Here is a 24,230-nt window from a genome sequence, read left to right as displayed (position 1 = left end):
GCCACTCGGCCTAATCGAATTCTTCTTTTTATTTCTTCATAAGCTTTGGAATTACTTGTTTTAATTTAAATACACATTTGCAGGAAAATATTGTATGCTTATTGCACATAACTATTTATTATAATTGGTGTTTATATACTTTTAGGTTGTTGTGTTTGAAGTGATTCAGTTGCCTACAGCAGATGGATCTACTGTAGATGGTCAGACCCTTACAGTAAATGACGGGACTGTAACCATGACTACAGCAAATGGTGAAACTCAGGGAGTTGCTATCATCCAACAAATGCCATCCACATCTTCTAATCTTGTCGATGATGTTGCAGCAGCTGTAGCACAAGTTCATGGAGATTCTGAAGTTATTACACCATCTACTACTGTTGGTAAGCTGGTCACTTTTATCTGCATATATTAAAATTTTTCTTTTATATTATTCTTTCATTCATTGAGTGGATAACTGATTTTTTTCTGTGATCTTTTATATAGTGACACCATTTACAAACAACACGTTTTCCATATTTAATGATATATGATATGATACAATACGATATTTTTTCACAATTTTTGTGGGTGAGTTTGTTATAGCAGTATTTTCTATAGTAAGAGTTAACTGCTTATGCAAATAACAAATTCAATCTTATTTTGATGTCTGAATAACAGTATATCTTGTGTAACTAGTGAATGTTCTCAACTGCTTGATTATGCTTTCACCTCTCCATCTCTTTTTCTGTCAGTGTACACACACGTGCATGCGCGATAGCTCTACTACAACAGTCTAATGCAATGGCATAATTTTTCAACTCCTCTATGTTACCCAAGTCTTGCACATGTGCCCATCAAAAGGTTTGGAGTAATTCAAGCAGTTGCTCTTGACATTTCCAAAACATTTGATTATGATAACATTCAATCCATCATATAAAGTACAAATTTATGATCTTCCTTCTGTATTTCCTTATTATGTAGCACTTATTCTCTTGGTGATTACTTTATTGTATTTTATTAGTATGCTGTAAATTGCATACTAATAATGTTGGTTAGCTTCATATCTTAAGATTTATTCTGTACTAATGTAGAATTATTTCCTAAAATTCTGTTCTCTTCCTGTTATATCAGTGATTTTTTTTTTCTCACTGACTGTTTATTGCCAACATCCAAACTTTAACAAGTCCCCCCATTCTTTGAGGGAGGGGGGGGACTTGTTTCATCTTTTCTTACCCTTGTACACTGCTTCTCAAAGACAAGATCAGATTTTTCTTCTTGGAATGAGATTTATTTTCTGCAATTCACTGGTATTATACAATCTGCATAATATTCATGGTTCCTTAGCATCAGAACTCTGTATTCTTTTTCACTGTATAGGATACCTTTCTTTTATATCTACTGCTTTTGTACTACAAATCCCAAATCTACCCATCAACTCTACCTTAGAATACTTTTCCCATTTGGAGTTGTGCACTAAAATTCTCCTGTTTAATGATTTCTCTGCATGACAAGGGATGGAGTCTGTGAAGTCAACTAGCATCATGGATATTGTTCAACCAGACTGGCATCCACTGTTCTTCTACTTTTCTCTAAACCTTTAAAAGTATAAGAAGTGACGTCCATACACAATCCAACTCTTCATACCTACTGAACTAATTTCGCTTTCCTTTCTTTCATCTCCTTAATTTCTGTTCTTTGGAATAGACTGCCTCCTCTAGTGTTCCCCAAGGATTACAACTTGCAGCTATTTAAGAAGGTCAGTTATCAGTTCTAGTTTTCATTTGTGTGATTGATATTAAAAAAGTTTCTGTAAGGTGATAAATTTTGATTATGTATAACATTAAATTAAATGTTTGATACTTCCTGATTGATTAGCATTTTAGAATAATAAAGTAATTATATGGTGATTTTTGTCATAGAGGAGTTTGCTGCTGCTGTCATCAAAAGTAGTCAAGCTCAAATGATAATGTCTCCAGTTACTCCTCGGCGTCGTGGCCGTCCAAGAAAATATCCTATGCCAACAGAATTACAATCTGTCACTACTGTTTCTGTAACAAGAGGTATTTGAAATTTATATATTGTTTTCTGATTTATATAAGTAAGAATAATTTTGAGGAAACAGTTGGCTTTGCAATTTCTTTATTTGTTATTAAAATAATGTGAGAATTAAAATAATGCTGAGAATTTGCCTAATTACTTAATTCAAAAATACAACTGTCATAATTTCACTAATAGTCTGCAGAATTAGTAAGATCCATTCATTTTTATCTGGCCACAAATTACAAGACACCTTGTGACTATGTATGTTATTAATGAATATGCATATTTACAAAAAGTTGAGATTTAATGCCTGAACTGAATTATGTATGTGTGTCCCATGTATAATACTTTATACACATTTTTATTTAGGCTAAAGAAAATCATTCTTTCTTTTGCATTATTATGGATTAGCTAGTATCTGTTGCACTGCAAATAGTATTCAGATATTATTAAATTTAAATTTTGAACAGTATGCAGTGTAATAAACAAGGTTTGTATATATATATATATATATATATATATATATATTTTTTTTTTTTTTTCCCTGCAATTTTGTATTTGAAGCAAAACTATAGTTTTTGAACTTCTTCCCTAGGTTCTTCAAAAAGTTTAAACAAATAAAATATGCTAATGTAAATGCTATTTATTTATTTATTTTTTTGTTTCTGTGCATTAAAATTCACTCGTTTGTTAGTTCTAGGTATTTGGTATACATTGGCTGATATGACAAATCATTTGAAGCTAGTAGTTGATATGTAGGTCCAATAGTATCAGTAATAGGGTAATGAACTATTTTGTATGTTATTCTGTTATCTGCCAAGTCAACAATGCATCCATTAATGTAGTACTTGGCATGTCCAAACAACATCTTTTACTGTACTGAGTTTTTTCCTATGAGTTTATCATTTTGTATCAGTGTATGTGCTGCTCAAATAGCATTTGTGACAAAGTTTTTAGATACACTTGTGATGTAGAAAAAAACAATGCATGAACATAGAACAAAGTATATAGCAAATGTTTTGATCCAAAACTTTCAAGTTATCTTCATTGTAATTGATAGTTCAAAAACTTTGAATATTAACAGTTATTTCAAAAGTGGTACAAGCTGCATGCTAGAGTGGCATAACACAGTAGTATAAGATTGATACAAATATACAATTAAAAAAAAATGTACATTTAATAAGAATTACACTGCAAATTTTTGTAAGAAAACAGTTATTTCAGTTCAAGTGAAGGGCAATGTAAAAGACAAGTCTTTGACCAGAAGATTCTGTGGTCAGTGTCATTTCTGTACTGAGCTAGACCAGACTTATAGAAAATATTGGATTAATGTTTTCTTGCAAGAAATCTTCAAAATCACATCTTTACTATGTGGTCATATTGTAGAGATGAACTTCTAAATGCTCAAAGTAGTAATCTACTAGGAAGGGAGATCAAGAAATGTAGTACTCTCCATGCAGTATTTTTGATCCTATCCTAATTTACACTCATGCGTAGACCCACACTTTTTTACCGTGTAGGTTGGTTACTCCTTATTCATATATCCTATATCTGTAGAGGTGTGTGTTCACGGGGCCGGTTTGCCTGCTTGCAGGAGGAAAAACCCTGTGGTCCATGCCCAAGACTGGCTAACTTGGCTATGTCCGAGAAATATCCTAAGCTCCTCACGTCGGCGACGGGAATTGAACGCAGGACACTTCTTTCCCAAGCATATAGTTGTGAAGTGCATAGACAAGCATATTTTTGATATGCTTATAAATTTTGTATTTATAGATAAAGTAGCTTGAACGTATAATGAAATTAAACAATTTGACTATATCCAGAAAAAACACCCGAGACAACAATCAAAAAGCAGCAGTATTCATCTAGTGGGACATTAATAAATAAAGATTGAGTTGAGACTGACCATTATACCTTTAGGTTGTAAGAAGAAGTTTTTTCCCAAGAAATCCGATACATTTTTTCCAAATAAATGGAAGTGGCCAGTAAGGGAGATTGAGGCGTAATAAAAACTTCAGTGAACAGTAGATAGGATGCTTGATATGCTCTATGATTGATTTAAAGGAACATATTCTTCATGAATTTTTGGTACGCCATGAAAACAATGGGTTCTTCCAAAATTAATTTCCAATTTCCTGATAGCATCCTTGTCTCACTTAACTTCATCAAGTAAAGAATTCTGTCTTGATCTGGCTCTTTTGTTGTTTATGTTCATTCTCTTGATAAATAGTTCTATCCTGTAAAGAAGAGTTATTTTCCTGTTATAATCAGCAGCATCCATAACTACTATAGCTCTTCCTTTTTTAACTTTTATGATCATTAGATGGCTGTTCTATCTTAAAGATTTTAAGGCTATAAACTTGAAGGACAACAAGTTTGGAGGAGGAATTTCAACTTTAAGTAATATAGTGACAACTTCATTTCAGAGTTGGCATCACTTGAGAGAGAAGACAAGTTATACTCATGGTTATGAAGGAAATTGAAAAAAGGAATGTTTTTAAGAACAGGGGCAAAATCTCATCCGTTATTCATAGCAGGGTCGTCGTCAGGTTTTCACTATGCAGAACAAATCAAACTTGCAGAATAATAAATGCCTGTGTTTTTTAAAAATGCTGGAAAGATTCAAGATATGTAGAACTACAGTTTTGAGGGAAACTTGTGCCATAGTTTTATTATAAATTATATTTATATATATATTTATGGAGACCTCTGAAGAGAAAGCCTTAAACTCCGCCCCACAAAAACCCACTATTTGGCTTCGTTACGTGGATGATGTGTTTGCTATTTGGCCACATGGCTCAGACTCACTCCACTCCTTCCTAACACACTTAAACAACCAACACCCCAGAGTCCAGTTCACCTTAGAAAAAGAGGAAAACAACACCCTCCCCATCCTAGACACTTTAATCACTCGCCAGCTTGATGGATCTTTGGTTTTCTCTGTTTATGGAAAACCTACCCATACTGGCAGATACATTCACCAGCAACCCCCCCCCCTCACAACAATATAGGGTTATAAAAACACTATATAATAGGGCAAAATTAATCTGCTCAGATGACAAGGCCTTAACTACTGAACTAAACCACATCCTCAACACTTTCTTAGCCAATGGCTATAACCCCAAAAAAATCCAAAAAATACTAAAACCAGTAAACCACAACTCCCCCCCTCCACAATAAAGATTACACCAAATCTATCACCATCCACTACATCCAGGGCACCTCTGAGAAAATAACCAATATCCTCAAAAAATATGACCTTACTTTTTGTTACAGACCATATAAAAAGTTGGCATCCCTTATCCACTCTACCAAAGACCAACCACTTCCCCTAGACCTACCTGGTGTATACCAGGTCCCTTGCAGCTGCAAATTGTCCTACTTTGGCCAAACAGGCAGAACAACAAATTTCAGGATTTCAGAACACAAAGACTACATTCGGTTTCACCAGTACAGCCGCTCTGGGCTGGCAGACCACGCCTTAGATACCCACCATAGAATTCGTTGGATGAAAACAAAAATAATACACCGCAGCAAGTTTAAATACGAGAGATTATTCAAGGAATCATCAGCAGCTCTAAAAAACGTTCCTAACCTCAACAAATTTGGGTGCATGAAGCTACCCCAAATTTGGGAGACTTACATTATGAGAACTTCAGCCCAACTGCCAAGACAACCAAATTAGCCTGCCAGAGGGCACCATTAGGACTTTAGGAACAATATTAGTTTCTTGCTTTCTTCCTCATTTGCTTTTGTTAGTGTCTTCATGCACATACCATATCTTTATGTTCCCGAAGATGGCAACGTGACGTTGCCGAAATATAGAAGTTATTCATTAAAGTTATTTAATTAATATACTTTATATGCGTTGTTAATTCCGTAAACTAATTACCAGTTATGTATGACCAACGCATAAGCCTTGCTACTAGAAATACAAAATATTAGTTAATTGGGACCGAAGGTTTACAAAAACACCTATATTTTTTAAGAAATATAAATATAATTGTAGTTTATCGTACATAAAAAAAAGAAAGTTATTTCGATGTCAATGGTTTCATAAAATGTAATAGATTTGTCTGACGGCATAATGTCTTTTGCTTGTCACGCAAAATTTTTTCATAGCAAGCCCATGATTTTTTTATTCCTTGCGTTGTGGCTACAATTCGTTTCTCGTTAGAATCTATGTCCTTGAAAATCTGTACCTTTCTTAATTAAGCTGAGACCTGTTAATTTTGCAATTGTCATGTGCTTTTCTGATAGAACTGGATCTGAGGTTTTGGTCTCTTCAGTAGCGCTTTGCTCACGCATTTCTGTGAGCTCGCCGATTGTAAGCTCCTTGTTATGTGAGTCTAAGAGCTCACTGATATCTTCACTGTCGACTTCTAAATCTATTGCCTGGCAAGGTTGACAACTTCTTCTATTGCCTCAGCAACTTGATCGGTTTCTGGCAATATTTCTGTTGCGCTTTTAAAAAAGGATGGACAAAGTTTTTTCCAAACATCATTCAAGGTTTTTTGGGAAATTTCACCCCAAGAATCTCCGATAATCCTTACAGCATCTAAAATATTAAACTGTTCCCAAAACTCTTTAACAGACAGGTGCTCATTTTGCCTCATAGCTTCATTCAGACTTGCAAACGAACGCCGTGTGTAGTATGCTTTGAATGTTTTGATAACTCCTTGGTCCATCGGTTGAAGTAAGCTGGTTGTATTTGGAGGCAAGAAAACAACTTTTATACGTGGATCAAAATCAATTAAAGTTGCAGGAGATTGACCAAGTGCATTATCAATAATGAGCATAACTTTAAACGGAATTTTTTTTAAACTGGCAATAACGTTCAACTTCAGGTATGAAGTGGTGACCAAACCAGTCTTCAAAAATAGAAGCTGTCACCCAAGCTTTAGAATTTGACTTCCAAATCACTGGCAAGCCAGCTTTAGATTTTTTTTCCAGAGCTCTTGGATTTTCGGAGCGATAAATTAAGAGAGGATTTAACTTGCAATCACCAGCTGCATTTCCACCAAGCATTACTGTCAACCGGTGTTTGGAAGCCTTAAAGCCAGGAAACGTTTTTTCTTCACGTGCGATGAAAGTTCTCTTATGCATCTTTTTCCAGAACAAGCCGGTCTTGTCTACATTAAATATGGTTTGACTGCTATAGCTACCCTTCTTGATGATAGCCTTAAGTGTCTCAGGAAAAGCAGACGAAGCCTCTTTATCAGCGCTTGCTGCCTCTCCACTCTCCGTGATGTTACAGCGATTTTTAAATCGGTTGAACCAACCATTACTGGCCACGAAATTTTCTTCTTTGGCCACTTCTCCAGCTTCTACTTTTAGCCTCTCAAAAATCAGCTTTGCTTGGCTACATATTGTCGTTTGATCAACTGGACAATTTTTTACACTCACTTGATTATCACACCATAATTTAAGCATCGTTTCCATCTCACCAATAATCCCATGATGTTTACAAATTATACTTGAATTCAATGTTTGGGCATTTTTCACAGCAGCAAGAATTCTTTCTTTATCTTTCGTGATTGTTCTTACTGTGGATTCCTCTATATCGAACTTCTTTGATAGCTCACAAATTTTCATTCTGCCTTCAGAATCCTTAATAATGTTGAGTTTTGTTTTTCCAAAGTCATTGTTTTTCTTTTCTTGCTAGCTGTAGAAGAATCGGACTTGCTTCTTTTGGACGACATTATTATTTTTTATGTGATAAGTTTTTATCAAGAACATAACATTAAACAGTCGCAAGGTTTGTAGACTAAAAGTCGTGTATGAATGGAGACTGCGTGAAACACGTCAGTGCTTGTTCACAGCATGTGTGACACTGGCGAATGTGGCCGGCGCCAGAAAGATACGACTAGTGGTGAGGTGTGAAGTGGGATGGGAATACGTACATATAAGAAACCGCGTAACTCCGGATTCGCGTAAGTCGGGGGTATGACTGTACTGCCAAATATTTCAATTTGAAACTAACAAACTATCATCAGTGGCCTGAACAACATTTTTTACAATAGAATGCAAACAATTGAATTATTCAGAATAGTACAAGCCACGTGCTGTTAAATCGTTAATAGCATTATGCTTCACGGAAGAAAAGGTAATCATAAAAGCAATTATAAAATAATTATATAATTTATATTATCAGCAAAACAAAAAAAATCCTAAGAAAACACTGGATACTACACCTATCTAATGATCTGTTTAATATGATATTATAATTTTTTTTATATATAATTATTTTATAATCACCTTTATGATTAACCTTTTCTTCAGTAAAGCATAACGCTATTAGCGACTTAACATCATGAGGCTTGTACTATTTTGAATAATTCAGTTGTTTGCATTCTACCTTGTAAAAAATGTTGTTCAGGCCACTGATGATAGTTTGTTAGTTTCAAACTGAAATATTTGGCAGTATATTTAATAAACATTACTCCTTGTGTTTATATGTAGATAATTTATGATGTAGAACTACATTCAGTAGGTCTGCATTGAGAGTGGATGTAATAGCCTTTTGTAGCCCAGATGTAATGAATGTTAAAAGAGTAGTCACGTTTGACAACCTCAAATTGCCAACCATGATCTCTCTCTCTCTCTCTCTCTCGCCAACTCAAAGTTGATTGCATACAATATAATGACCAGCATTGATATCATTTTCATGACCAATCGAGGATTCGATGATTTCATTCAGTCTGGTGAATATAGGAATTATTTTAGAATTGTAGAATTTTTATTTTCAGAAAGGAAATCTTTGTCTATAGCTTACCTTGTTGAACAGAAAGCTTGCCAAGTCTACCTGAGCTTTTTGGTCAATTATTTTCTGTGAAGGATAAGTAAAAAAATTTTCACAGGAAGTGACATAGAAAAAAACAACATATAAAGGCACAGACACAAGAAAGTTTATTAATAAGATCTGAAAGTACAGGTAATCTTTAGTGTAAATGACAATTCAGAAAGGCAGAATAACTACAATGCAGTTCAAAAGTGATGTGAGCCACATCCTAGAGTTCTTAAGTATAGTAGATATAAGATTAATACATATATATGATTTAAAAAGTTATATTTTATAATTGATCAGATGTAATGTGAAATCTGAAAGACACATCGATCAGAAGATTCTGTGGTCATTGTTGGCTGTGCGCTGAGCTAGACTAGAATTTGAGAGTTTTTTTAAATAGGGAGTGTAACTGGAGAGTTTAGTGACAGGAAAGAAAGTAGGCACCAAGTTATATATATTATTTTTAAGCATTTTGAAATTGGGTTGGATATTCTAGTAATGTATGGGATTGAGACTTTGTGTTCCAGGTTGAATACTGTTGATTATAACAGCAATTCCTTCTGTGAAAGATTTTTTTTTTTTTTTTTTTTTAAATATGAATTATACCCACTCATGAACTGTTGTAAATCTTTCATGCATTAGTATTCTAAGTGGGCTAAGAATTAGATAATTTATGAATTTTATTATTATTTTTACGAGTATATAGGCAACTCCATGGAGTCCTTGAGACTCATCAAGGGAGGCCCAAACATTATGCCAAGCACTATCCAGCATTTGTGCAATATTTATCATACTTTGCTTTGAACTTTTCACAGTCAACGCATCTACTGGCAGACTATGGCAACATATTCAACTCATCCCCTCTCTAATAAAAAACATCTAGTCTTCACATTCCTGCTAACTATACTCTTGTCCAGTTTCCAAGGATGGCTTCTAGTTCTCCAATTCATACCTATTTAGAAAAATTTCCTCTGTATTAATCTTGTAAAAGCCCTTCAGTAATTTGTATGTCTCAATCATATCATCCCCTTCTCTGCTTGTCCACCAATTTCTGTAACCTGCAAATCTTCAACCTATCTTCACAAGGTGCATTTCATACACCTGCTACCATCTTGGTCACTCGCCTCTGGATCCTCTCACCTATTTCCTTATCTCCAAGAAACCCAGGCGACCAGATATGTGCACATTAGTCAAGATGGAGTCTTACCAAGACCCTACAAACGGGTTTAAGAACCTACTTATCTCTGCTCATCAGGGTGTTCTTCAGTAAACAGGTAATTTGATGAGCTGTTTTAGCACTTTTGTGATATGCTCTGTAAACTTTAACTCGCTATCCACTAACATCTCCAAATCCTCTGGCTTCATCAATTTCTTGGAGCACAGTTCCATCAATATAGTACTACTGGTAATCTTTTTGCTCCAAAATGCAAAACCCGTCTCACTTTGCCAGCTTAAACTGACATCTATTCTCCTTTGTCCATACTGCCAGCCTATTTAAATCATCCTGAAAAATTTTAACGTAATCTTAATTAACTATTACTCTACCCACATTTTCCAGAAATGTTGCTATAGACTTCAGATAAGCAGAGCTGTTGTCACATTCCAGTGATGAAATTCATCTGTCACTAAAGCCATTCATAAACGTATATATCACAGTGGAATATAAATCCACAGCCTGTTGATTGGAGAGAGAGAGAGAGCATTATCCAACCACTGGTGTTACCTCATTAGGTTCACATCATTACTAGCTTCCTATTAACAGTTTTCTTCCAAACTTTGGCATTGTGAGATGTTATATTTATAATCTCTGTCAGTCCATTAAGATTTTGGATATCTCTGTCTCTTTTTCTGCCATCCTAACATAAAAGACTTGTTTTGCTAACCTTTCTTTTTGTATTATATTTAGGCATCTATACTACTGCCTCAGATTAGCTCTGCACACATATCCTTAAATAACTACGATTGCTAAGTTCCTATCGAATATATTTATTTTTAATATAATTCTGCTGTTCAAGCCATTCACTCCTCTAATTTTTAACTCAACTCTCAAAAAATCCATAAGTTAGAATTGTACTGAATGCTGTCTTGTGTGTGTTTATATGCACACTCAGAGTTTAGCATTTTGGGCTAATTTCTCACTTATTCCATATAAATTTATTCAATTTATTATCTATTTCTAAATTTAATTTCCTACCATCAATGAAAACTATGGCTTGAGAATTGTTTCACTTATTTTGCTTCTTCTGTATGTTCTCCACTGAGGATGCATTTGTTGCAGTTCTGCTTTTTTTTTTTTTAATTTCTGATTTTCATACCAAATTTACTACATCAGTTATCACTTCGATTAGAAATTTGGAAGGCTTGCAATGTATTTATTTAAGAATATAACATTAACTCATAAAGTAAAGAGCTGGGTTAAGTATTTTATCCCCAATTTTGTTGTTGTTGTTAATGACCCTCTCCTTCATAACATGAGGCGGCGCACATCATTTCTTAAAACTTCATCATCATCATCAAATTCCTGCCATGTACCCTCAAGGGGTGTACAGGATATGATAGTACTACATGAAAAAAATTACATCATTACTAACTTCCTATCTACAATTTTCTTTCAAATCAGTCTGTTACTTGTCAAGACTCCAACATTATCAGATCTTATATTTCTATTGTCTAAGGCACTTTGTACCGTATCAATCCACCTATATCTTGGTCTTCCTCTGGGTCGTTTTGCTGCCAACCTGGCAGAGAACACTTGTTTTGCTAATCTTTCTTCGCCCATTCTGTTTAAGTGACCATACCACCTGAGATTAGCTCTGCTAACGTATTCCTGAATGCTGACAATGTCAAGTTCTTTCCTAATATCCTCGTTTTTAATATGATATTGCCATTGATGCCATCTTTTCACGCCTATAATCTTTCTCAGGACTCATATCTGTGGTCTCTAGTCTTTGGTCAAGTGTTTTACTTCTCACCCAGCTCTCAGATCCATAAGTTAAAACTGGTTTGAATACTGTCTTGTATACAGCTAATTTAGTGTTCCGACTAATTTCTCTCTTATTCCATATGAATTTATTCAGTTGACTTCCTACCATACCAGCTTTGTTAATTCTATTTCCATATTTAATTTACCATCTTCAGTAAAAATCCTGCCTTTTACTTGTTCCACAGGTTCTCCGTTCAAAACACAGTTGACATTTTCAACTATTGAAAATGTCAACTGTGTTTTGAACGATTTGTAGAATCGGTTTACAAAGTAGACCGATTCTACCTATTTTCATTGTGTCTTTTATTGCTGACCTTCATACTATATCTATTACAACAGTTATTCAATTTAGTCAGAAAATCTTGCAAACTTGTAGTGGATTTATTTAGAAGTATAACATCGTCTGCATAAAGCAAAGAGCTGATATTAACATCTCCAATTCTGATATCATGTTTAATACCACTTTCCTACATAATGTGATCCATATAGATAATGAAAACTTAAGTTATATATTGTTCAATATATGCCCTATTATTTATCATATAACAATAGGGTTTTGAAGAGCTTTTCTTGCACGTTTTTCATTTTCAGTAGGTATTCATTTCATTCATTTTTATCATGTTCAAAACCAAACTGTGATCATTTTCTGTTTCAAATCCCATGTATATTTTTGTAGTCTGAACCAGTGTGAGGTTGTCATTATTACCAATAACATATTAATATAATAATAATATAGTAATAACATTGTAAATTTTGGGATTAAGCATTACTGCTTTGAAACCCCAAATGATCCCATTCTGTTAGTATTTCATCCATAATTCTCTTCTTCCTTAGCTTTCCGAACCTCTAAGGTTCTATGCTGCAAATATCACCTCTTCCATTCCCTTCTCTGCTAAGTCTTTTTGGTTGTTTTCCTCCCCACAATCTTCCTCTAGGTCACTTTCCATTAAGTCTTATCTTGAATGCTTGTTTAGCTATTCTCTCCTCACCCATTCTTTCCACATGTCCGAGCCATCTCATTCTGCAAGCTCTGATTTCATCAGAAGTAGAGATCTATATTGCTTGATTATGCCTTCTTCTTCTTCTTCTTCTCCATTCACCTGTTGTGTTATCTCTTACAGGTCCATAGACTTTTCTGAAGATTTATTTTCAAAGATCTGCAGAGCTTTTGCACTTTGATCCGTTATGCTCTAGGTTTGTGCTCTGTATAAAACAATAAATCTAATGATTGTTTTGTATATTTCTGTTTGAACTCTGCCTGACAGAATTTTGGAAGATACTAACATGTAGTGAATGATTAAATCTATTGTAGGCATCTATTCTAGCCTTTATTTCTGTGCTAATTTTATTATCTCGAGTAATCAGCATTCCAAGTTATTTGAAGCTAAAACTGAATATTTAAATTTCAGTATATCAATTGTAAATCACATTCAAGGGGAAAATGGCCATTTTCCCCTTGAATGTGATTTCTGCATACTTTTAAATATTCAGTTTTATCCTGGTTAATTTATAATGCTAGTTTTTCAGCAGCAGTTGTGAGTTTTCTAAATGTTATTCTAATGTTTCATTTTCTCTAACTAGACATATATCATCTGCAATCCTAACTGTTCTGTTTGTCATCTTGTACAATTTCTGGAATACATTTTTCTGAAGATAAATTGAAAAGGATGGGTGAAAGGGCATCTCCTTGCTTCAATCCTGTCTTAATATTAAAAGGTTCAGGTCTAATTCCATTAGCCAATATCATGCTTTGGCTGTCAATAGTGTAAATGTTGATTAAACATATTATCTTTTGAGGTATTCTGAGTTCATCTAATATTCCCCAAAGGCCTTCTCTATGAATGCTATCATATGCTTTTCTAAAATCTATAAATAAAATACGAACCTGCTGATTATATTCCCATTTTTTTTCTAGTATCTGTCTTAGTGTAAAAATCTGGTCATCTGTAGACCTATTTCTTCAGAATCCTGCTTGATATTCACCTATATTTTCTTCAGACTAAGGTAAGATTCTTTTTAGTATATTAGATAAAATTTTGTAGCCTACTGACCGGAGCATTATCCTTCTGTAATTTTCACATTCATTTTTATTTTCCTTTTTATATATTGGAATGATTAGTGCTTCTTTCCATTCTGAGGGCATCTTATTTTTTTCCCAAATTAAATTGTATAAAGTATTTCTGGATTTCTTCGATCTGTTCATGTAAAAATTACTGTTGTGTGATTATTTTATTGGCTTCCTTGCTACTCTCTTTGTATCTCTGAGCAGCATGAATATTGGTTGCATTATTAAGTCAAATGCTTCTATTTTTTTTTTTTTCCCTTTATGATCACTATCAGACTCAGCTCCTCTGAAACTCCAGATATTCTGGATGTAATTCCTGTCTTTTACTGATTATAATATGGTCTATTTGATTAAATGTACAGGTAACCCTCGTATAACGCAGATGTTAGGTTCCATAGAAATGGCACGTTATATAAATTGCATTATGCGAGACTCAGATCGCATATAAAAAGTAGAGTTATGTTCCCATATATATATACATATATTTAAATTATATAAACAATAATGAGATATCCAACAAAAGAATGGGATAGAGAAGGTTAGTGAAGTTTTTATTTCAGGATGGCAGAAAAAAAAGATGCAATGGACAGCTGAGATCTGAGCAAGATTTATGCTGTTAGTAGTGCTTCAGAAAGCCAAAATATAAGATTTAACATTAGAGACTTGACAAATAACATAAATTTGGTATAAAAAAAATGCTGATCTGACACTAGTAATACATACATACATACATCTTCAAGGCCCACCTTTCCTAATTGGGTTGTGGGGACAACAGCTGCAAGTGGAACTTCCAATGGTCATGATCCTCTACCACCAAGCTCAGGTGTTCTGGTGGGATTCCCAAACATGTCCACCCAAGGTTTTGGATATAATCTATCCAGCAAGTCCTTGGCCTTCCACGTGGCCTCCCACCCTCTGGCTTGGCAAAGAGAGCCTACTGAGGGAGCTTCTCTTGTGACATTCTGATCAGGTGCCCATACCAACATAACTGTGATCTCTCAACACGGAGAAGCAGCGGTTGAGTATTGAGGGTTTCCCGAATTGCAGAGCTTCTGACCCTGTCGAATCTTGTCAGCCCCGCAACCCCTCGAAGGAACCTCATTTCAGCCGCTTGGATTTGTGTCTGCATTCTTTCAGTCATTGCCCAACTCTCATGACCATAGGTGAGGATGGAGACATAGATTGTATTGAAGACAGCCAGCTTTGCCTTCTGGCTTAACTCCATCTTCAGTACTACCGAATGGCCAAGCTCCTGCAATATTGAGCTTCCTAAGCCAATTCGAGTATCTAGCTCTACGTCCCATTTTCCATCATTCGTGAATATGTACCCAAGGTATTTAAACTTCTCCACCTGCTTCATTGGGACTCCACTTACATTTAGAGTGCACTGGATGGTTGTCTTGAGACCACAAATGTTTCAGTTTTGGCCACGCTGATCTTCATTCCGGCATCTGCACAAACAGCTACAAACCTATCCAGGGTCCGCTGGAGGTCATCTGTGGAAGAGCTAAGCAGAATTAGGTCATCTACATAAAGCAGACGTCCAGTGCTACATCTTCCAATTCTGACACATTCATTGTCTCGGCTGTGCCTATCATTCCAGTCTATAAATATTATGAAAAGGAGGAGTGACAGAACACACCCTTGGCGGAGGCCAACGAAGACTGTGAAAGGTTCAGACTTTGTGCTGTTTACCCTGACACAAAACTCTGGGCATTCATACAGGGACTTGATGGCAGCTAATAATTGGCCATTGTTATATTGTTTTCTTGTCTTTTATTGTATTTTATTCTATCTTTTTCTAACCTAAGCCTCCTTCAATATTAACCTTACTGGCTGCAACATTTATGTTGTATAGCTTTTTCCTTTTTCTTATTTTTATTTTGTACAACTATTTTATATCCTATCTCTGCTGTGCGGTTTATGTTGTAACCTTTCTTCTCAAATACAACTACTTTAACCTTTTACTATATCTCCTTGATACACTCTATCAGGTAACACGTGGTACCTCTGAGGGACAATGGAATTTCCTCGAGATCGAGGCAGTATCAGAGTGTCTGAGATTTACCCCTCTTAAAACGCCAAGAAATTTATTTGTTTTGCTGTGCCACTTAGCACTATTAGATTAATTAATATTAACAACCAAGAGGTAATCTCAGGACAGTACTTAATTAGCTCTGCAGACGTGATCAAAATTTACTCTTTTCAGATATCCCGCATAGGTTCGCAATATTTTTATAAGCGGTGCATCGGATTCCAGAAATCACAGAAAGTCTTTGTTAGAACCAAAAGCAAGGTTTATTGTACTCAAAGGTTGATACACATAAGAACACTGAAATAAATCCCATCTTAAGGGAGGTTCAGACAAGGTATATAAAATTCAAACACTACTGTTACACATATAAATTAATATACAGTAGCTTCCTAAAGTATGAATTATATTAACCTTCGCTAATGCGTTATTCATGTACTATTTTCACAATCAATCTAAGGCTCCGTAGCTCTGTCAGACTACACAAGATAACATTCATATCTTTCACAATCTCTTAATATTATGCCAATTCTTTACTCTAAATACATCCTTAATTTCATTCAATATAAAGGCGAACATTAACACAACGACAGATAATAAACATAATTTCAATATCCTTCTCAAGTCCTAGCAATATAATCTTATCCAATATCATTAATGTTCCTTTTCCATAACATGTTAACTTGGCACATATTCTGTTAAACACAAATAAAGTTTACTTATCTTCGCCTTTGGTTCTTTAGAGCTCCAGAGGTTTCATAGGAAACTGGCCTTCTGTGGACTTGCCAGACTTCGTTCCTTCCACGGAGAACACGGCCGCCAAAACCGTAGCTGCCTATCTGGAGTCATCCGACATCGAGGAGACTCGCGCCTCACCACTACCACACGGAAAACGAACACCAGGAAATCCAGGGAGAAAAAGCCTTGTTTCAGGGTCGCATGACCCTTATATTTCCCTCCTGTTTCTCGCCCCTTTCGGTGTCCAGTGAACTACTACGTCATAGCGTTCATTGTCTGCCCTGCTTGTTGCATGTACGCGGACGTGCGAGTCGCTCCATCACGTTACGACCTTTGGACTTGACCCCCCCCCAACTGTTGTACTTGTGCTTACATTTTATAATTCTCTTACACAGGTTAATTCCTAAAGCTCTGGTAATGTTTTACATTTTCAATACTAAATTAATCACGTTCGCGAATGGCACAAAATATACACTTATTTAACCTTTTCTTAACAGAACACACTTGATTTATATATACATAATACTTATTCTACACTTAGAGGCAACTTATTGTATTTATCTCATTCTTTTGTTTGGAAAAGCATGTTAGACTGTGATAAGATAGGAATACTTAATTATCCACTCTATCACAATCTAACACCATCCACTCCATACTCCTGTGCTACTTGCCAAAGCTTATCCCGAGGAACCCGGTCATATGCCTTCTCCAAGTCCACAAAACATGTGTAGACATTCTTGGCATATTCCCAAGATTTCTCAAAGACTTGCCTTAAAGTGAAGATTTGGTCAGTTGTGCTTCTACCAGGACGAAAGCCACATTGTTCTTCCTGGAACTTTGACTCAACTATGCTCCTGCACCGTCTTTCCAAGCACTTAGCATACACTTTCCCAGGCAGGCTGAGCAGAGAGATGCCACGATAGTTACTGCAATAATAATCTACACTATTACACTAGTAATAATCCAAGAATAATCATGTAGTAATATATAGTATATCATAGTATTCCTGTTATCCCTTGAAGCTATTTAACAAGAATTTAATGATGGTGATTATGATAGATTTATCCACAAATATGTTATAATAAGTGCTGCACACACCATACAGTCATAGTGAAAGAAATGGATATACTTTTATTAGAAACTCATTTCTTTTCGTATGTGTAGATATCAGAATGAGGTACATTATTGTATTACATAAACAAGTTCTGTCATTTTATTTTTTGCCAGGCAAGTTAAACTGTTGGGCAGACAGGTTTATGCTGTAGGTTTGTTTTATGCTGTTTTAAAGCAGTAAAATTTGCAACACCCAGGTTAACATGATTTGAGTTTTCATTATTATTACATTGTTTTTCTAGTTTAAAAGTCAGAAATGAAGATTTTTGTAATATTTTTTTACTTGAATTAGATGTTCATCTTGGAAGCCAGACTGAAGTGGAAACTGTTGGGCGTCTAAAGAAAAGAAAGAGTACTGACATTGAGGATGGTATAGAACAAGAGTATATTATTCCTGTTACCCCAGCAAGAAGGGGAAGGCCACCCAAATCAGGAAGGGGTCCAGGACGTCCACCCAAAATTCTACATGTTGAAGGTAATCTTTTTATAAAAAAAAAAAAAAAAAAAAATCAGCTAACGCCTTTTTATTCCCGTATATACGGGAGTAGGCGAGGCCATTTAGCCCTATCTAACTTTTGGAGACTGAGTGGGCAGTTCAATCTCCACTGGTACCCAATCAGAGACAGATGGCCCAAGCCTATCACTAATTAAGCGGTACGCAGTGAAGAGAGACGGCTCAAATGTGCCGCCATCTCGTGGTGACTAACCCTAACACAATATATTTAATGTCTGAAATAATGTGGGTTCTACGGTCGATTTTCTTGAGTTTACAGGACGAAAAACCCGAGTTTCCGGGAGGAAAAACCTGCTTGCCCGTGCCAGAGATCGACTAACTCGGGAACCGGTCGAAAAAAGGCTTAGAAAAATTTCCTCTAGTCGCCGACTAGACTCGAAACCAAGACTTCCTTCGTGCGGCCTAGCGCGATGGTGTGCAAACGCCACATCCACTGAGCTACACAGGCTCTTTATGTGTAATCTTTTTATGTGTATTTTAATTTTTATATTTTTAAGACAGGCTAATATCTTTTCACAGAGTGATAAGTACATCCTTTGCTGAGACTCATCCTGATTCAAAGCTCTTTTTTTTATTATATTCTGATTTGCAATTATATAAAAACCTGTGTATGAATTACATTAAAGCCTAAAATCCATTCTTTCAGAATTTTTTTTTTTTTTTTTTTTTTTTTTTTTTTTTTTTTTTTTAATTTTCACTTGTGATTTTGTAATATTCCTTATTTTAACAGTGATGAAAAGCTAAAAGAAAGCTTTTACTTATTTTCTTATTTTTTTTTTATCAAATATTCTTATTAAAAATTAAATTTAATCCAGTCAAAAATGATGGATTTTTATTGAAAAGATCTACAATTAGATCTATAACTGAAGTTGAGTTGTAGGTCTGATATTGATATAACAGGATTTTCTTTCTAGAAACTTGATTTTTCCTGCACATCGAATATATTCACACATTGTAAATTACATAGGTAGGATTAACTGCCCTATCAAGTGTTAAGGTTTCTATGTAGTCAAATTGCATGGCTGAGATAGTCCATTGAGCATAACATTTTATAGGAAGGAAATAGTTGAAACAAAATAATAATTTGTATGTAAAGTTCTAGTAACTTTTCTGGTTTTTATTTCTATACTAGTTTTACAAACTGCAGTATCTCTCTTCTGGATTAAAAAATATATATATTGATAAACATGATAAAAAAAAAATTAAATATGAAGAGTAATTTATAGACCATTCAAAAAGTAGTCTGTCACAAATAGTTGCTGGTATATTTATTCAGCTTTCTGGTATACACTTAGTTTGCATATTATCAAATGTACATCAAATGCAACACTGTTGTTGATCTGGTTGACCTGTTGCTTTTCATCTATTATATTTGATAAGTTGTATTCTATTTAAAAACCATTCACTTATAATTAGATGTTAATCTTTAGTTATTATTGCACTTTATAGGTGTGAGATTCAATCCAGATGCTTTTTTTGAACTTTCTGATATATTGTATATTGCACTAGCAAAAGTCATAGTACATATAAACAAATTATGTCTTTATTAAGACAGAAATTAATAATATTAACATGCTTTTTGTTATAATATCTGCTCCAGTAAAATGTAGAAAACTTCTTCTGCTTCTAAATACCACCATCTGCTAGAAATTCTTTGTTGTATTGTACTCCAATCCTCCTTTAAAGTATTAGTATCTCTCCACTAATGAAGTGTGCAGTCTTTGTACAAGAGTGTACTGAAAAGTTGTGATAGTCACCATAAAGGAATTGAGGCAAGACCATGTAACTACACATTATTCTACATATTCCCCACAAAGTGCTATACACTTGTTACAATGCTGCTGCGTCATTTGCAATCGACTGAGAAAAACGTCTTTCCTTTGTTGTACAAACCAGTTCTCAACTGTAGATGTGACTTCATCATCTGTAGTAAATTTTGTTCCTTTCAAGTGTTTCTTTAAATTTGGGAATAGGAAATAGTCAGATGGGGCCAGGTCTGGTGAATAGGATGGGTGAGGGAGACACCGAAAGCCCAAGTTTTGTTTTGTCTGTTGAGTTTCATGAGCAGTGTGAGCAGGTGCATTGTTCTGCAAAAGCAGCATGCCTCTGCTCAATTTCCTGTGGCATTTTCCTTCAGTACTTCCTTCAGAGCTATTGAATGAACTGTTACTGTAACATAATAAATTTAGTTTAACCCTTTATCCAAGTGTGAGCAAACAAAGTTTGCACCTGAAAATATCTTCAGGACTGAGGTAAGGTAGTACAACACCGGGAAACTCGCAGCAAAGGTGGATTTCACCTTTTTTGAGGTACTTGGTAAGGATTACACCATCCACATCCCAAAAGACAATGGCAAGAACCTTCCCTGCTGACTATTGCATTCAAAACATCTTTGGCCGTGGAGAACTTTTGTGTCTCCACTCCTTTGACTGTTGTTTGATCTCTGGATCATAGTGATAAAGCCATGTTTCATCAACAGTCACAATACGAGCCAAAACATTTGCACCTGATTTCTCAAAATGATCCAAAATACCTTGAGATGACAACACACATTCTCTCTTTTGGTCGGCATTAAAACATTTGGGGACCCACTTCGCTGAAAGCTGCATGTCCAGATATTGGTCGATAACGACCCCAACTCGTTCCCTGGATATTCCCAGAGTTTCTGCACTGTTTTTGACTGGTATTTGTCTATTGTCAAGTTTCATGGCATGCACTGCATCAATGTTCAGTATGATTACTGTGGAAGGTCTTCCTGACTTTGGGGCATCTATTATCTCAGGATGCCTAGTTTTAAACTAGGTCACCCATTTGGCAACTGTTGGATATGCTGGGGCACAGTCCTCAGAAATCTCGCACAAAGTTTGGTGAATCACAGTTGCGTACTTTTCTTGCAGCATGAAAAACTTCATGATGGTCCACACCCCCGTGTCTTCGAATTTCTTCAAAATATATCCTAAAAGAAAAAGAACAAATTATTACGATTTTATGAAACATTGGGGTTAAAAGGTTTTAAGATATATTCTTTCTTGCTGTTATATCAATTGCTTTAATATCAGTTATATTGTAGGTTTTTATCAGACTTTTCAGTGCCCCCCCCCCTGTATCTGAATTCCTCATTTCAGTTTATCCCATAGCTAGTTCAGCGATGGCCACTGCAATGTTGTGATCCTGTTCTCTTTGGATCACACATTTACAGTCATTGCTTTTTTGACAGGGAGTATTACCACATTGGAAAGTAACACCATAAATTGCCAAGAAATTGTACATGTATGGTACTAAAAACATAAATTTAGGATCTAGCAATCATGATTCTGTGCATGACAACCAGTGGACCACTTCCACTTGAAACTTTATTGATGAAATAACACCCTCAAGTAAAAAAAAGTGTTGTTTTTGAAACATCAACTCTTCTCAAAGACGTGAGGCTCATACCCTTCCACAGATATCTATCGGAGATGCATTGCTACATACACTCAAACCCCTGATGCCTTGCCAGGTCAGAGTCATGAAATCTATAAAGCACCCATAGGATCATGACTGTCGGGACCAGTATCTTATCTCTCCATCTTCCCATCCCTTCCTGCTTGGACAGTAGAAGCCCATCATCATCCATATGTAGGGTTTTTCAGGATTGAAAACTCACTGGGCTCTCCCTTTTCAAACTCTGTTATAAACTGCACTCCCCACATGGGATCTTTCCACTGAGCTGCAATAATAAGAGGTTTCTCCCATAATTGAAGGTGGTGGTGGGGGGGGGGGGGGGGGCTGATTTTTGTTCTCCTCTAAATTCTCGATCTTATGTATGGGGTTGGGATTATCACTATCACTAGGCTCATCTCCTTCATTGTTTGCTCTTAGAGATCTTGATAAGTAGTCAGCCACCACATTTTTCTTTCCTGGGATATATTGTGTGTCAATGTCATACTCTTGAAGTTCCAGGGTCCACCTAATTATTCTTTGGTTTCTTATCCTTCATAGAGAACAGGAAAGATAGTGGCTGGTGATCAGACCTCAGTATTATATGTTGTCCTAACAGCAAATATCTTAACTTCCTGAATGAAAACACGATTGCCAAGGCCTCCTTCTCAAAGACTGAATAGTTCAGCTCGGAGGACGAGAGCTTTCTGCTGATGAAGGCTGTGGGCCGGAAATCGTCCCCATGCTTCTGCTCTAACACCGAAGCAATGGTATCATGTGAGGTATCTGCTGAAAGAAAAAAGTCTCCCCAAATTTAGGGTATATAACGACAGGGGATCTTGTTAGAGCTAAATTTAGATTCATAGGTGCCTTGCTGCTCACTGGTCCAATTAATTTTACCCCCTTTTTTGTTAGTTTGACAATAGGCTCCATCAACATGGAACAATTTGGAATAAATTTTCTATAAAAATTTATCATCCCTATATATCGTCAGACTTGCCTTACCGTTCTTGGAATTTTTGCTTCAAGAATGGCACATATGTTGCTTTGAGTAGCAATTATTCCATGTTACTAACCTTGTGACCCAGGTATTCCACTTCCTTTAAAAAAATTGACATTTTGAATATTTTAAAGACAGTTTGGCCTGATGCAATCTTTCCACCATGGTTGATAGTATTTCCTTGTGTGTGTGTGTGTAGGTCTTGTGAATAGATCAATAGGTCATCTTGAAAGCAAATAACCCCCCTACCCAGGATGCCAGTGAGGAGTGTGTTCATAAGGGACTGAAACGACATGGCGGAGTTTCGTGCGCCTTGTGGGAGCCTACATAGTTAGTACTTCTGCCATCTCATTGTGAATGCAAAATACTTCCTGTCTTCCTTCCTTAATGGGATCTGATAGTAACCTGAATTCAAATCTAGTTTCGAGAAGTATTTTGCATTTTCCAGTCATCTCTGTCAGTAGCTCTTCTATTTTGCATAATGGGAAGTCAATTGGCCTAGTGACCTTGTTCACTTCTCTCAAGTCCTGAACGAATCTGAGACTCTCATTAGGTTTCTGTATTAGAATATAAGGGCTGTTCCATTGAGAGTTTAATTTTTCAGTTATCCCTGCCTCTTTGTATTCCTGCAGCATCACCTGGAGTTTGTTTAATTGGTGTCTGATATTGTTTAATGCGAATGGGATTTTTTTTGTAGTGATTTGGACTTCATGTTCCACTAAATCCATACAGGACAACGAGGTGATCTCTTCAATAAAAACCCTGTTGTACTTCTGGAACGCTGTGTGTAGGAACTCCTCAATCACCCTCTTTCTTCCGTAGAAGTAGCTTGACCTGTGGCATTTATTATTAACTCCTCCCTCCAATCAGGAGGGAGGAGTTAATAATACACTTGTCTCATATTCGTTCTGACGTTGCTTCCTGGGATATGGTCTAAGATCTACCCCACAAAGAGACACAGTACCTGTGGTAAAATTGCATGCAAACTGATACTCTTTTAGGAAATCGATCCTAAGATTACATGATCAGTTGTGCTTGTGGTTTTAGGGAGAACAATTAATTCGTGACACAAGTTCAAATGAAACCTAGGCAGAGTGATGACCACCCTTAACTTTGTAGTAGTGTGGAGCTTTGTTTTTGCCACTCCCGAAAGTTTGATCGGGTGGGCTAGTTCAATGACCTGGTTGGGAATTAGGCTCCTTAGTTTAGAAAATAATGGCTAAGAGATAACAGAGACATGGGTTCCTGTGTCTAGGGGAACTTCACAGGGTGTATCTCTTATTAGGCCATGCATCATGGTCATTAGTAACTCTTCCTGCCCTTGAGTCATTTCATTCACACTAAGCATTCTATGTTGCCTATATTTTTCTGTGCAGGTTCTCCTTGTTTTATTATTGACATTTAATTTAGTAATTTTGCACTTTTCTTATTTGGCCCCCTTGTTCCTCTCTCTTATATATCCTCAAGTTCTCTGCTATCTGTTCCAACTTCTTTTTTATTTTCTCCTCATGGGGTTTTAGTTCCATTTTAATCAGGTCTTGTATCTGTTCTATGCTGGG

General features: G+C 35.8%; 1 protein-coding gene across 3 annotated transcripts in view; it reads left to right on the top strand.

The window, feature by feature from the left end:
• LOC150100929 (uncharacterized) overlaps positions 1-24,230 on the top strand; it is a 169,725-nt gene that overhangs the window by 119,678 nt on the left and 25,817 nt on the right. For all 3 annotated transcript variants that reach the window (XM_090402225.1, XM_090402223.1, XM_090402224.1), the window contains 3 exons: positions 146-380; positions 1,899-2,039; positions 18,030-18,212. In XM_090402225.1, the coding sequence (XP_090258351.1) occupies positions 146-380; positions 1,899-2,039; positions 18,030-18,212 (559 nt within the window). The remainder of the gene's footprint in view (positions 1-145; positions 381-1,898; positions 2,040-18,029; positions 18,213-24,230) is intronic.

This window comes from Typopeltis vanoorti, chromosome 12, assembly GCF_054136105.1.
Source record: "Typopeltis vanoorti isolate ZY-2024b chromosome 12, IOZ_Tvanoo_1.0, whole genome shotgun sequence".
Taxonomy (NCBI): Eukaryota; Metazoa; Arthropoda; class Arachnida; order Uropygi; family Thelyphonidae; genus Typopeltis; species Typopeltis vanoorti.
This window is presented reverse-complemented; position numbering and strand designations above follow the sequence as displayed.